This window comes from Apostichopus japonicus, chromosome 1 (genome assembly GCF_037975245.1).
Source record: "Apostichopus japonicus isolate 1M-3 chromosome 1, ASM3797524v1, whole genome shotgun sequence".
NCBI lineage: Eukaryota > Metazoa > Echinodermata > Holothuroidea > Aspidochirotida > Stichopodidae > Apostichopus > Apostichopus japonicus.
Window position 1 is genome coordinate 8,499,972 of NC_092561.1, and position 15,040 is coordinate 8,515,011.

Here is a 15,040-nt window from a genome sequence, read left to right on the forward strand (position 1 = left end):
CAGCAAATGCTGTCTTTCTTTCTATCCATTCAACTGAACAACAACAGTAAACACTGGTAAGTCAAGCAGACTACTATCACAGCGTCTGCATTCCGATCTGGTAATAATATTAGCGACGTACAGGGACCAATAGAATTCGAACTTACTTTGTATCCTTTACATGGAGACTGTTATTTTGCGATCATTCGCAGTTGGCTTTGTAAAATGTGTGTGATGTTGATTGCAACATTTTGTGACTACTGCTTATCTAATAAGCGTATAGGCATCATGTTACGTTTTCTGGAATAGGTTATCTACTGTAGTACTAGGACAGTAACTGTGGAAACTTACTATCGATGGTTGTTGTGATTTTGTATTACAGACATAGGCTATGCTCTCATACATGAGCCGCGCCAGGACTAGTTCCACGAAAGTTTACACCCCAAGCCATGCATGTTTGCGCCTCTGCCTATCCTGTCTATGTTAGGACTGTGCTACCAGCAGTTAGAAATGTTCTTCCTGGCAGCCGGGCAAATATGTACTAACGCATGCACTATTCGTCAATAGTTCATGCCGTAACTATTGTGAATACATAGAATGTTTTACACACAAGTGCTGAGTACACAATTGACAGGCTGCAGTCACTACCTTAGGGGTATAACTAACAAAAGACATAATTCTAAATGTCCTTGCAATATTTGCCAAGTGGCTATTTATTGTGATGCAATAATTTGTGGTGATGTGAAAATCGACTCACCCCCTTTACTCTCTATGAGTTTGTGCCAACTTAAGATATGTAGGCTTGCCTAAAGGTAGGCTAGGCCTCCAGTATTTGCATACAATTTGGAGTCAAATCTGACCCAACTTAGAATAAGCCTTCTCCAGTCATACCCATAATTTCATCCATATTTGTTTGTATTTACTATTTTTGCAGATTTATGAAGTCGTGTTTCCAGTTATAACTCCCAGATGAGGTGACGATGCTTCAGGTGGCCCAGTATCGTGGAGTGCTTTATCTACAGTACCTGCTTCTTGTTTTGGATCTATTCATTAATGCATTTGTTGACCTCCTGAGGTTCAGTAATGTCATTCAGCTTGTGTTGTTTATGTAAGTAAGATATATACAGTACATCAACTTCTGAGGTTTTGTCCATATTCTAATCTCAGTTCTAAAGAGATCGACTTGAACAGGGATATAAACCACGATCATTTTTCTAAGTCCATGTAATTTGACAGCTTCTGTTGTAGGATATAGAGCAAGGGTGGGCAACCTTTTTGAAGGCATGGGCCAGATATAAGGAGTGAAAAATTGACTGGGCTGCAACTAACCAATGACCTGCTGTTGATTTCAAACCTTTGATTCCGACTTTCAAGCAATAGGTGTGTGTACTTAATCTGTATTCACAAAAACATAATGTCTATACAGTAGTTGATAATTAATGGGGATAATAGGCCTACCTGACAGCATCATTAGTGCTGACAAATTCTTAGCAGCTAACACATTTCTATTGTGATGATGTAAAATAGATTGATTTTTTTTCTTGTTCTTGAGACATCTCACGGGCCGCAAAAAAAAATCACTGGCGGGCTGCATGTGGCCCGCGGGCCATAGGTTACCCACCCCTGATATAGAGGGTTCAATATCTTTTATATTTATAGAGGCACAGATTTAGTTTGGTAAAACCTTTTGCAAATTTATGTGGCATCGTATCTGTTAATGCAATGAATGAAATCGGACACAATGACCAGACATAGCGAAACCTATGTTAATGGCTTGCATTATGATGCATTTCTTGTTCCATTATTTTTCTGCAAAGAGATATGTATAATATAATATAGAATAATACTATGGGAAAAAGGAAGAGGAGAGGTGGGGGATGCTCATTTCATTTGAAAAATGATTCCACGTAAGAACCTGCAATTTATGTATTTCTCTATAGAGTTCAGGATGTCTGCCTCATCTTTGCCACAATCGTCGTCTTCCTCATGTTCTTCAATACGTACGTCTTTCAAGCCGGGCTCGTAGGATACTTGGTGAAAAAATTCAGGTTCACGGTGCTTATCCTGTTTGTATACTTTGCCATGTGCATCTCCCTTCACATATGGACCATGGTAAGAACATGTGATTTACTTTAAAGGCATTGAAGACTCGCACCAAACCGTGTGCCGCCCTCTGAAAAGAAGTTAATTTTCCGTTGCTTGCAAGTGAAATTATCTTATTGTCGCTACAAAATGCAGACAGTAATGAAACGTGATACCTTGTTGTCCTTTATCTAGACCTTAGATGTCCACGCTGCTATGTACACTGTGTTGTGGGTATTGACCGTAGCTGCATGTATTGACTGTACACTAGTGTCTAATTACCGACGGCAGCAAGCTGTGTGTGTATTTTCTGGGATCGATGGTGGTGTCTAACACTTCTGTTACACCTCATTCGAAACTAGGTCAGTTTGCCGGCATCAGACGTTTCTTTGTGCGCAAGTCTTCACTCCCTTTAATTGATTGTAATACTGTACATACATTTTTGTTTTCCTGCTCGTTTAAGATTTTGCAAGTGAAGTTTGGAAATCTCACTGTGAGACGATACATAAAACTGTGCATCTCATGGTCACCCTTTGAGAGTTGCCAGGGTATGCAACTCACCCATATATATACCTCTGGGAATTCAAACTTCATGGTACAACAGAAGGTCCTACTGTACTTCCTGGTGATCTGATTGACAAGTAATCCATTACGATGTAGAATTCTGAAACAACTTTATCCAAGTTAATTTCTTTAAGACACAAAACCCACTTGTTCACGTCAAAGGTTTTGTAAATGCTTCTTCAAGATGTGCAAAATTATTATTACTACAAAAATTCTGCACCCCCCCCCCCTCAAAAAAAATGCTATTATCTATCTATTAATGAGTCAAGTACATCCAAGTGTCCCATCTTTCCTATCTTACCTTCATGTTACTTTGTTTGATTACTTCATATAATGATGAATAATTTTTGGGATGTACAGCATTCACTGGAAATTCTAACCAATACATTTTTATCCGTTGTTAACTTCTCACTGTGAATGTCTGCTGCCACTTTGAAGAGAGCATTTCAATGAATACAGACTAAAGTTAAATCTGCAACTTCTCTTCTGTTTTGTTTTGTTCAACAGACATTACGATGGGATAAACCAGATACAACATACATATGGAATCGTGGCTACATAGCCCTCTATGTCCTACAGAGAGTGGGTATGTATCATTTGTTGCCTAGATACAATAATTTCCCCATCAATCAATCAATCAGAAGACAATTATATAGCGCCAAAATCAACAGAAATTGTTTAAAGGCACTAACATAGCGTGTACAACTTAGCCTTGGTCATTGGTAACTTGTCACACCTACACACCAAAGTGTGTGCAATTCAATCAATCTCTCCTGGGGCACCACAGATAAAGCTCCTTGCCCAAGGACACATTGCAATGATCTGGCTAGGGCTCAAACCTGTTATCCTTAGATCACCAGTCCACTGCCTTAACTACTTGACCACAATGCCCCCTAGATTTAGGGCTGTATATAGCTCAGTAAGTACATATGGTATTAATTAACTCTGGTAAAAAGTTTGCCTGGTATTTTTGTGGCTTTTCAGATATTAGCTTTTTTCTTAGCTTGCTTCTGTTTGGTTGCGATGCTGTGGTATCCATCAGAACCTAAGCAGTCAAGTTTAATAGCGTATGTGGGTGTGTGAGTATGTGAAGCCTTAGCTTGTAAACACGGTATCTGAAGAAGGAAATATATATGCGATTGATGACATACTTGGTATGTATATTGGTCATGGTCAGTAGATCATCCCAATTGTTTATGGTGGGCTGTCATGCATATTAATGAGCGGGCAGAGCTCAACGTTAAATTCATAAGACGTCAATATCTCCTCAACTAAATGGCCGATTTTCTTCAAAGTTCATTTCATTATGTTGTGTTACTGGTTTTATAAACATGTCAAAAATAAATTAAGACCGCACTTAGTTTGTATGTAGAGAATCAATGAAATTTTATTGGATTTTGGGTTCATATTTCACTTTCAATGGTATGGCAGTGTTTTTTTCTTTTTTCATTTCTTTTGTGTAACATTTAATTTACTAGACAACATTGATGTTTTTCATTTTTTCGTTTTGTGAGTATTAATTAGGAAATTTAGTGGCTCAGTAAAACTTAAAAGTATAGTTGAGTAACATACTGCAAATTGTTCAACTGAACTTTCCATCATCTTGCAAGTCTTTTGCACTGGAGCATAGAATATGTTCCTGTTTGATGCTGTTACTGTTTTGTATGTTAATATGTTCCTGTTTGATACTGTCACTGTTGTGTACGGCAATATATTCCTGCTTGATACTGTCACTGTTGTGTACGGCAATATATTCCTGCTTGATACTGTCACTGTTGTGTACGGCAATATATTCCTGCTTGATACTGTCACTGTTGGGTATTGCAATATATTCCTGCTTGATACTGTCACTGTTGTGTACGGCAATATATTCCTGCTTGATTCTGTCACTGTTGTGTACGTCTATATATTCCTGTGTGATGCTGTCACTGCATTGTGTGTTAATATGTTCCTGTTTGATGTTGTCACTGTTGTGTATGACAATATATATTCCTGTTTTGATGCTGTCACTGTGTATGTCTTTGGGAGTGTTTTTTTTCAAGACGAGTGAAACCCTGCCTCCTGTTCTATTCGACAATGCTACCGTGGTAACAATCGAAATTGGTTTTCCTTCTGTCTCTCACAGGTGCAGTTCTTTACTATTACTACTACAAGCGGACAGCCCTTCGTCTGGGGGACCCTAGATTCTACAAAGATTCTGATTGGCTCAGACAGCAATTTGAAAAGGTGAGGTAGGATGACATCGACCAATACCGAGCGTCTGGAAAGAATCGTCAGTTGTTTGTTGAAAGATGACGCTTGCTGAGCTGCAACAGCATGGAGTATGGATGTTGGACAGCCTTCATACAGTAAACGTCGGACAGCCTTCATACAGTAAGCTGGCAGTGCCATTGATCCGACATTATGAATGGTATTGGCACGTTTTATTTATGATAGAGCATATCTCAGTGTCTGTGTTCCTTTGTGATCAGTAATAAATTAATATAGATATAATATTAATAACTCCACAATGTCAAATAGCCTGGAGTACGTTATTTGAAGTACATACCCGAAATAGGAAATGGATCGACAAGAAGAGAAGAGAATGTAATTTCAGGTGCCAAGAACTTTAATATAGAATTTCTAATCGGTCAGGATTACAGGTGTCATCTGTACACAAAAGATTGTGAATGGCAGGTTCGTAGTTCGGGATGAGCAGGTTGTCGGTAGTCAAGTAGCGAGATCGGCAAATCCATGTGCTCAATGGTACAGGAAGATTTCTTCGAAAGTAGATTATCAATTCTTGCGTTGCTTGGAATGTATATGTAGCATTCTTTTAACAGGTTTTTTGAACCATCTGTTTAGGCACGGCGTCCAAAGTAGGATCCTGACAGGGCTTCGGCCAGGCTGCAGAACAGAATGTAATCATTAGGGCTGTGTAATTTCACATAGTAGGCACTGCAGTTCCACACAATAGCTGTATTGTAGGTCTGCAGAGACAAAGGGGTAGGAGGCAGGGGGCTGCAGCCCCCGGCCCCCAACCAAAATTTCTTGTGAAAATTCGGGCAATATGATGAGAATTTTTTGGGCACCTACCGAAAGAAAAATAATTTGCAATGTGTTTTTCAATGGTTAAACTGATATTATTATTATCATTATTATTGTAACGACTTCCACAATAGTTATAACCAATAGGGGTAATAACATGGCAAATAATTTTATGTTATTGGCATGCGATGTAGCGCGCAAAAACTTTTGGTTACATTTTTCATGCAAGTCGTTACAGCCCCCCCCCCCCCAAATCAAATTGGGCTCCTACACCTATGTGCAGAGATAAGCCATATCATTTCATATTCAAATCACCCTAGCTGAGCAGGATGTCTTACGCAATAGTCTAACTCTCAGAAGAAGTCAAAGTAATCAGTTTCGTCAATAATTTAATCTCAGTGTACGTTTGGATGTATATGATCAGCGAAGTGATAGAAACTTTCTCACGTTTCACAATTGTGCATATCATTGCCTTTCACATAGGTAAATAACCAAAATTGGCTTCCTCTCTAGATTCCTGAGAATCTGATGAAATTATGTACCTGACTGATCATATCGTCAGGGATGTAGAACACTGTCAACAAAAGTCTAAGACTTGAAATAAACTGTTTTTTTTTGTATACAGAGCAAGTAAATAGAGTTAGACATTGGCCCAACTCCCATCTTGATAGCTGGTTTCGGCTGCTAAAATATCAGTTCCGGAAATATGTCAGTGCTATTCGAATCTAAGTACATTGTACAATAATTTGTGATATCCATACACGGCCAGCACATCATAATCGTACGACACACCAAACCAACTTGGTATTTTCGAGACCTCTCAGACCTTGAGACTCAAATGTTTTAACTTTGATGATGTGACTTAAACCACATCTTTCCAACATGTACTCATATCCCATCACACATTTGAATTATTTTTCCAAATGTTATCATTTCCATTTATAAAGAAACATAAACAAAAGAAAGTGTTAGTGTAGCCTACGTACAGTATCTATGTATGACATCATAGAATATGGAACGATTCACAAATTCATTTAAATTCAATCAAGTAAACTGATATTTTTAATCTCAACAACGGAAGAAGCCATGAAGCTGGGAGATGGATCAAGGTGCTTTGTGTTACATGTTTCTGTATTATAACTGTTATTATAGGCCAGGCCCATTTTTGGTTCCTTGCTGAAAGCAAAGGAACCTATGTATTCAGGTTGGCGTGTGTGTGTATGTATGTGTGTGTGTGTGTGTGTGTGTGTGTGACGCTTAAGCTTGTATGCACGATAACTCAACAAGGGATTGACTGATCATGATCAAACTTGGTGGGTGGGTGGCCCATAGTGAGTAGATGAACCCTATTGTTTTTGGTGCCCACAAAGGTCACCAAAGGTCAGTTATGGTCCAAAAACCCAAAATACTAAAACTGCAATAACTCCCAGTGCCAATGTGCGACAAGGTTGATATTTTGGGACAAGTTGTGAACTGGTTAGGGCAATATTTTGAAACTTAACGGTCATGTGATCTGAGGTCACCAAAGGTCAATTAATGTTAAAAAACTAGTATTTTTGCGATAACTTGAGAACGAATTGTCCGTTAGGGTTGGGAGTTGCTTCAGTGTAATCCAATTGTCGACCCACATCTGGGTGACCCTTGACCTCAATTTGACCTCTGGTGACCTTTTCATGTTTTGGGGATTTTTACAGTTTCGATGCTATTTTCAGATGTCAAAGGTACCTTCCGATCATAAATATCGATAGGTTGATCCCCGTGTGACCTTTGTGTGCGAACTTATATGGGGTCAAAGTTTTCGGTCAGAGTTAGGATGGCTGTACAGACTTATCGTGTTGATTTTTGGAATCAGCAGATCAAACTACATTTGAAACCAAGGTCAAAAGGTCAAAGGTCACATTAGAAAAAATGTGCTTAGTTTGGGAGAAAATGGGCGAAAAAGAAAATGTTTGGTTTTGATGCTAGATTTGGATATCAAAGGTATCTTCCAAACAAAAATGTCAATGGGTTGACACCCGTGTGACCTTCATGTGCGAAGTTATACGAGGTCAAAGTTAATTTTCAGACATTTAATGCAATAACTCCCAGGGCCAAGGTGTAACAAGGTTGATATTTTGGGACAAGTTGCAAATGGTATAGAGGAATATTTTCAAACTTAACGGTCATGTGATCCGAGGTCATCAAAGGTCAATTAATGTTAAAAAACTAGTATTTTCGGTGAGAAAATGGGCAAAGAAAAAAATGTTTGAATTCTTACAGTTTTGATGCTGTATTCACGTCTCACCAATCAAAAATGTCAATAGGTTTACCCCAGGTGACCTTTGTGTGTGAAGTTTTATGAGGTCAAAGTAAATTTTCAGACATTTAGTGCAATAATTCCCAGTTCCAAGGTGTGACACGGTTGATATTTTGGGACAAGTTGCAAATGGTATAGGGGAATATTTTCAAACTTAACGGTCATGTGATCCGAGGTCACCAAAGGTCAATTAATGATAAAAAACTAGTATTTTTGCGATAACTTGAGAACGAATTGTCCGTTAGGGTTGGGAGTTGCTTCAATTTAATCCAATTGTCGACCCACATCTGGGTGACCCTTGACCTCAATTTGACCTCTGGTGACCTTTTCATGTTTTGGGGATTTTTACAGTTTCGATGCTATTTTCAGATGTCAAAGGTACCTTCTGATCATAAATGTCAATAGGTTGACCCCCGTGTGACCTTCATGTGCGGAGTTAATACAAGGTCAAAGTTAATTTTCAGACATTTAATGCAATAACTCTCAGTTCCAAGGTGTGACATGGTTGATATTTTGGGACAAGTTGCAAATGGTATAGGGGAATATTTTCAAACTTAACGGTCATGTGATCCGAGGTCACCAAAGGTCAATTAATGATAAGAAACTAGTATTTTTGTGATAACTTGAGAACGAACTGTCCATTAAGGTTGGGAGTTGCTTCAATGTAATCCATTTGTCAACCCGCATCTGGGTGACCCTTGACCTCAATTTGACCTCTGGTGACCTTTTCGTGTTTTGGGGATTTTTACAGTTTCGATGCTATTTTCAGATGTCAAAGGTGCCTTCTGATCATAAATGTCAATAGGTTGACCCCAATGGGACCTTCGTGTGCGAAGTTATACGAGCTCAAAGATAAATAATATTAATGAGGGTCACAGGTCAAACGTGAAAAACTCCCAAGTTGCAATAACTTAGCTACTATTTATTGGAATTTCGTCAAACTTGGTATGATGATATTGGTAGATAGTCTCCACACACTGATGTGTGTTGCAATTGATATCATGCATGTTTATAAGGGGGGGGGGGCGGCTAGCATTATTTCGTTATGACAAGTTTGTATGCACAATAACTCAACAAGGGAATGACCAATCATTACCATTCTTGGTGAGTGGGTGGCCCATAGTAAGTAGATTATCCCTGTTGATGTTGGTGCTCATTTCATGAATATTAATGAGGTCATGGGGTCAAACGTGAAATACTCCAAATTGCAATTACTTGGCTACTATTACTAGTCGGAATTTCGTCAAACTTGGTATGATGATAATGGTAGATAGTCTTCACACACTGATGTGTGTTGCAATTGATATCAGGGCTTAGCATTACTTTGGCAACAAAAGTTTGTGAGCATAAATTACTGTTGTTGTATGAGGGCTTTGTTAGAAATTTCCCTATGAATGGAACTAATGAACAGCAGCAAGGAACCATGAAATGTTTTCATTCTGGTTAAATAATTTTTTAAAATATTTTTTATCAGGCCTAAAACATTTCAATGATAGTGTGGTAACATGTTAAACAGCATTATAAATGTTACTAACAAGTACTAAAATGATGGAAAACTTAAATTTTGCCCTCTTTAGTGTCATTATCCTTCAAATCTTAAAATAAGTTTCAAAGTTTGATCCAATTCTGAAAAAGTATTTCTAGACTAAGGGCAAAAGTTTATTTAGACAAGGCTTTGTGATGTTAGTGTTTTCTGCAATGTGTATTCTTAATTTATTAAAAATTTTTAACTTATTCTTTACAAGCAAACAATGTTGCACACCTTGCGTATGATAACCTTGATTTTGTATTCACAAATATCCGTCCCTTGAAATTTGACATTTTTTCCTACTTTTTGTTTTTTTTGGGGGGGGGGGGAGAAGGATGGGTGGGGCAAAGTGGGATGAGTGAATGGGGAATGGGAGTTTCGTTCAGTGTAATACGTACATACAGTGATACATATATGTAATACAGTTATACATATTTTAATACAGTAATGCATACAGTAATACATGCATTGATACAAATAGTAATACATATAGAAATACATATAGTAATACATACAGTAATACATGCAGTAATACATACAGTAATACAGTAACATATATACTGTAGTAATACATCAGTGATACATATAGTTATTTATACAGCAATACATACAGTAATACATATAGTAATACTTATAGTAATACATACACTAATTCACGCAGTAATACATAGCAATACATACAGTAATACATATAGTAATACATAGTGTAATACATACACTAATTCACGCAGTAATACATATAGCAATACATACAGTAATACATATAGTAATACATAGTGTAATACATAAGTAATACATACAGTAATTCACGTAGTAATACATATAGCAATACATACAGTAATACATATAGTAATACATAGTGTAATACATAAGTAATACATACATATACAGTAATACATACAGTAATACATACATAAACAGTAATACATACAGTGATACATATAGTAAAACATGCAGTAATACATACAGAATACATATAGTAACACACACAGCAATACATATAGTAAAACATGCAATTATACATACAGTCATACATATAGTAATACATACAGTAATTCGCACAGTTTTACATACAGTTATTTACGCAGTAATACATACAGTAATACATATAGCAATACATACATGATACATATAGTAATACATACAGCAATACATACAGTAATACATATAGTAATAAATACATAAGTAATACATACAACTGTTTACTAGCTAGTGTGCACTTCTCACCTTGAATGTATTGATGCCAATACAGATTATGGAGGATTTTACGACCCTTAATATCTTTTTTTTCAATTTTTCTTTCTTTTTTGGGGGAGGGAAATTTCTTTTTAAAGACAGGCTTTTCTGTGGAACGTCTAAAAAAAAGTCACGTGGCATTTCAGTTTTCGAGCAGCTATCGACACAATTACCATTCATTTTTTAAGGTTTCCATGGAAGTGTGAGACATTTGTATTCAGGCATGAGACTCTTCCGCGGAAACGCGGATTTCGGATTATTTTTTTTTTCATTTTCGCGTTTTTTCTCGTAATTCGCGTTTTTTATTATTTTTTATTATTTTTTTTATTTAATTTTTTTATTTTATTATTATTATTATTTTTTTTTATTTTTTTTTTTGCCGAACATGCTGGACTGTGAAGGGAAGGAACACCGAATTTGACCAGTGGTGGAATCAAGTAGCACAAAGCAAGCAAAAAAGCCTTTTTTTGGTTCAAAAAAGCTAATGGATAAATTATACAAGCAGAAATTCCACACTTTTTTGGCGAGTTACGTGATGTGATAGATTCCATCTAGAGTCCACCATTTTGCATTTAAGCCCTCCTTACCTGACAAAAAATTCTAAAGGGGAGGGGGACACCCCCTCCTCTTAAACCCCTCCCCCAGGACGGCGATCGATAAATTTCAGATTTTTTTTCCCTGGCTCAGTCTCATCCCTGTGTATTCTTTTCAGGCATTCGAGTGCAGCCTTGAAAATAGTCCTTTTTACAGTGAAATTCAAATCTATTTTCACACCAGCCACTTTACACAATTAGAGCCATCGATGGATTTTTTGTGTTTTATTCCAACAGCAGTAAAATAGACTCAGTAGTCCAGGCACTTTGATTGTTGAGCCACAGATATTTAAACAGTTCATTTCTCAGATGTAAACCCAGTATGGAACCAAGAGTGACAGCAGTGGTTTAACAATCTAATGTTTGGTTTACAGTCATCCTGAAGTGCAGGTTGTCATGGAAACATGGTAACCTGTAGATTGGGCACTACCCCCCCGCATGCCTTATAAAATGGTTGGTAGTTTTCAAGGGTAACTGCCTCTGAGCTAAGTCTCCATTTTGTAGAAACTATTTGAGGTTGGGAAAAAAAAATCAACCAACAGTAGTCATTTTCCTTCCCCATTGGTCTAATGGATCTTCTTGAAAATTCTTACCAATATGCTTGTTATTGTGTGCCATGTTGTAATAATACTGCATAAATGATATAATTCTTTTACAAAAGCTGTAAATATTTTTTTCCAAAATTCTGACCTGAAATAAACAGACCCTTTTTGTTTTGGTTTACAAGTTAAACAATTCCATATTAATCATTTTTTCTATATTAAAATGAATCATAATTTTTTTTTTTTTGGACCGATGACTGGTAAATTTAGTCCCCGGTAATTTCACAATTGGACAAATAATCGACTTTAATTTTGTTTTTGTCATCATGTAAGATTGGGGTTCGTTCCTCGAGAGGGGGCCTGTGGGCCAAATCCGGCCCATGAAAGAATAGGCCCACAATCTTACACCGACCCTAGGGGTTAGGATCCCTAGGAGCCACTAGGCTTGAGTATCCTACTGACGTTACCCTGTACATTGTTCAATCTAGGTAGAGTGAAGTTTAATTTTTTGCCTTTGGTTCAAAACAATATTTTCTCTGGCTCTGTTAGAAAATTAATTGAGCACTCCTGGTCGAGGATAACATCAGCATTAAATGATATTTTAAACCTTTTGTTTAGCAAGATATTTGTCAACATCGCTAGAAATGGTGATATTGTCTAGATGTAAGGATTATTATAAGTAATTTTAAATGTGTGGTATGAACTGGGATGTATACATAAAGGGGTATAAACTGGGGTGCATAAAGGGGAACAGACATTTGTTGGGGGTGGGGGGGATGGGGGAGTGGGCAAGGTTTAATATTTTTTCTTTTTTCTTGGGGGAGGGGCTGGGCTGGCCAAAAGCTGCCCTCCTTGTTAGGTAATAACACCACAGGTTGAAACTTGCTACAATACATGTTTTTGTAGTCATTTGATGTACAACATTTTTTTTTTTAACTCAGGTATTTTCCATATTTAGGAATGGAGATTTGTAATATTGTTTGTAAATTTTGTCGTGGTAAACAGTACTGTATGTATGCAAAAGTGGCATTTTATTTCTAATTAACAAAGATGTTATGAAAAACACTCGTATATCCAGTTTGTGTGTTCTTTATATTTTTTATTCATTCTGTACCATTTATCAACTACTTTGAGTACTTCAAAATTGGGGGGGGGGGGTTACCATATTCAGAAGATTTACATTTCTTAAGAATATTTTATTATCTTTAAATCTTTGAAGCTAATACTGAGCATAATATTTCCCTGGTGCAGTGATTGTAAATAGATCAACTGACGGATAGATAGGTTGACAAACAGATCAATATTATTTATCCTTGCAAGATTTCAGTTTCAAATTTTCTAACCATTAAAATTTCCTTGCCTAAATAAAAAAAAATTCAAAATATAAATCATTACAATATTATAAATGTTGAGATTAATCAAATAAAGACATTAAAAACACCTCTAGGATCTTTCTGAATTTTTTATTTAGATTTCAATATGCTGGTATAAATAGCTCGATTATTAAAAATATGATTTGAACCATAATATAGTAACGAGACACAAGTCACTAGAAAGTAAAGTAAAATGACTCAGAGAAGATTCTGACATTTTTAAATCAATCGAGATAGTCACCGTGGGGACTCGAGTCCACGACTCGACCCGAGTCGATGATTTGACCCAAGTCAATGACTCGACCCGAGTCAGGAAAATTACTACTGGTTTTGATTGATGGTAAAATCAACTTGACTCGTTGCTTACACCTTAGGGCGTATACTTGTATACTTGTTCACGTGTATACGTGAATACTTGAAGAAAATTGGAAAACAACTCGAGATCGAATATCTAGATAGATTATATATATTATATATTTTATTATATTAGATATAAGCCGGCGACCCATTTTTTGCATTTTTCCGACTTTTACTTTGGCACTGAGGTTCGTTCTTTGCTTTGGCACCGAGGTTCTTTTTGCAAGCACGACCTTACAAAGAAGAACGTAGTACAGCTTGTCTGTAATTGTACACAGAGGACCCTTGACACCCCCCCCCCCCCGTGGGGATTGGAGCCTGGATACTAGCCTCATCTAGCTATGGAAGAACCAGGCACTGCATCACAACAGTTCAGCTATATACTCCGAGGTTATGCCACCTTTATAAATTTGACAAAACCACACACCTGTGAGTTGTGAATCATCACACGTTTGCTAAGCACAATTCACACTCCTCCCAAATACAATGAACACTTTTTTTTTATGATTTATTTCTCACTTAATAGACCTTTTTTAATTCAGTGCCTGACAATTAGGCAACATTGCTATGAATACGTCATGATAATCACGTCTCAAATTAACGAAACAAATTAATAAACTATGAACATATTAATGATTCATTACAGCAGTTAATTGCAAAAGGCTGAATAGTAAGTCACATTCTAGGAGAAAGACACCCTCCCAAGGTAACGTGACATACTATATTCATCATATCCGGCTTAAAATGTCATGTAAAGATGGCTCCTATTGTTACAATATTTCTTCCATTGACAAATGAGATATTGCCTCCCTCCCTTCCCCTTTTAAGAAAAAATGTTTAAGAAAAAATGTTTAAGAAAAAATGAAAAAAAAGTTTCAAAAACAGATTACTGTACAGTTAACAGAGCTTTTCTCACATAAGTGTGTGAGGCTGATATGGAGGCATCAAGCATATTTAAAAATGATTGCATCACGCTACCAAACAATCATGTATCATAATGCCCCCAAAAAATGAATACTTACTACTTTTAATTTATGTACCTTCAAAACAGTGATTTTTTTAGGGCCCCCCCCCAAAAAAATTAGAAAATCGGGCAATTGAGACAATCTCGATCAATCAGAAGTTCAATTTGGATTATCTTTTTAAAAAGACAAAAGAATACAAAAGTCACATAATTTTCTTACACGGCTAGAACAAACAAAGGAAAAAATAAGAAAAGAAGACCACACACAGATTTTCATTATTCAGTTTACTCCTTTCCCAGCTTTGACAAACAGTCAATAAGTGCCTCAAAAGATTCAAGCAGCAGTCACAGTTTAATTCAGCTTTAGAAGAATCATTCTGTAAGAGGCGTACACGACCCTGACCATTACAATATGAACATACCTTTAAGCTCCTTTAAATCGGCACTGCATGGTTCCATTCAGCTTTCAGACTTTCTGTTAAGAGGCATACACAACACT

The 15,040-nt window shown here is 36.8% G+C and overlaps 1 protein-coding gene across 3 annotated transcripts; it reads left to right on the forward strand.

Annotated features, from left to right (window-relative positions):
- The first annotated feature begins 66 nt into the window (after positions 1-66).
- LOC139966407 (transmembrane protein 138-like) lies at positions 67-14,427 on the forward strand. 3 transcript variants are annotated; one of them, XM_071969364.1, is made up of 5 exons: positions 67-206; positions 914-1,087; positions 1,920-2,091; positions 3,133-3,211; positions 4,751-14,427. In XM_071969364.1, the coding sequence occupies exons 2-5, from the start codon at positions 960-962 to the stop codon at positions 4,858-4,860; spliced, it is 489 nt and encodes a 162-aa protein (XP_071825465.1). In that variant the 5' UTR covers positions 67-206; positions 914-959; the 3' UTR covers positions 4,861-14,427. The 3 variants fall into 3 exon arrangements, with proteins under 3 accessions (XP_071825465.1, XP_071825480.1, XP_071825475.1); XM_071969379.1 differs by having other exon boundaries at positions 82-100; XM_071969374.1 differs by having other exon boundaries at positions 107-634.
- Positions 14,428-15,040: the final 613 nt, after the last annotated feature.

Excerpts from the sequence above, each read along its gene's own strand:
- LOC139966407 (XM_071969364.1), top strand. The coding sequence starts at position 960 with ATGCTTCAGGTGGCCCAGTATCGTGGAGTGCTTTATCTACAGTACCTG. Across the intron at positions 2,092-3,132 it reads CCCTTCACATATGGACCATG|ACATTACGATGGGATAAACC; the intron begins GTAAGAACATGT and ends TTTGTTCAACAG. Across the intron at positions 3,212-4,750 it reads CTATGTCCTACAGAGAGTGG|GTGCAGTTCTTTACTATTAC; the intron begins GTATGTATCATT and ends TGTCTCTCACAG.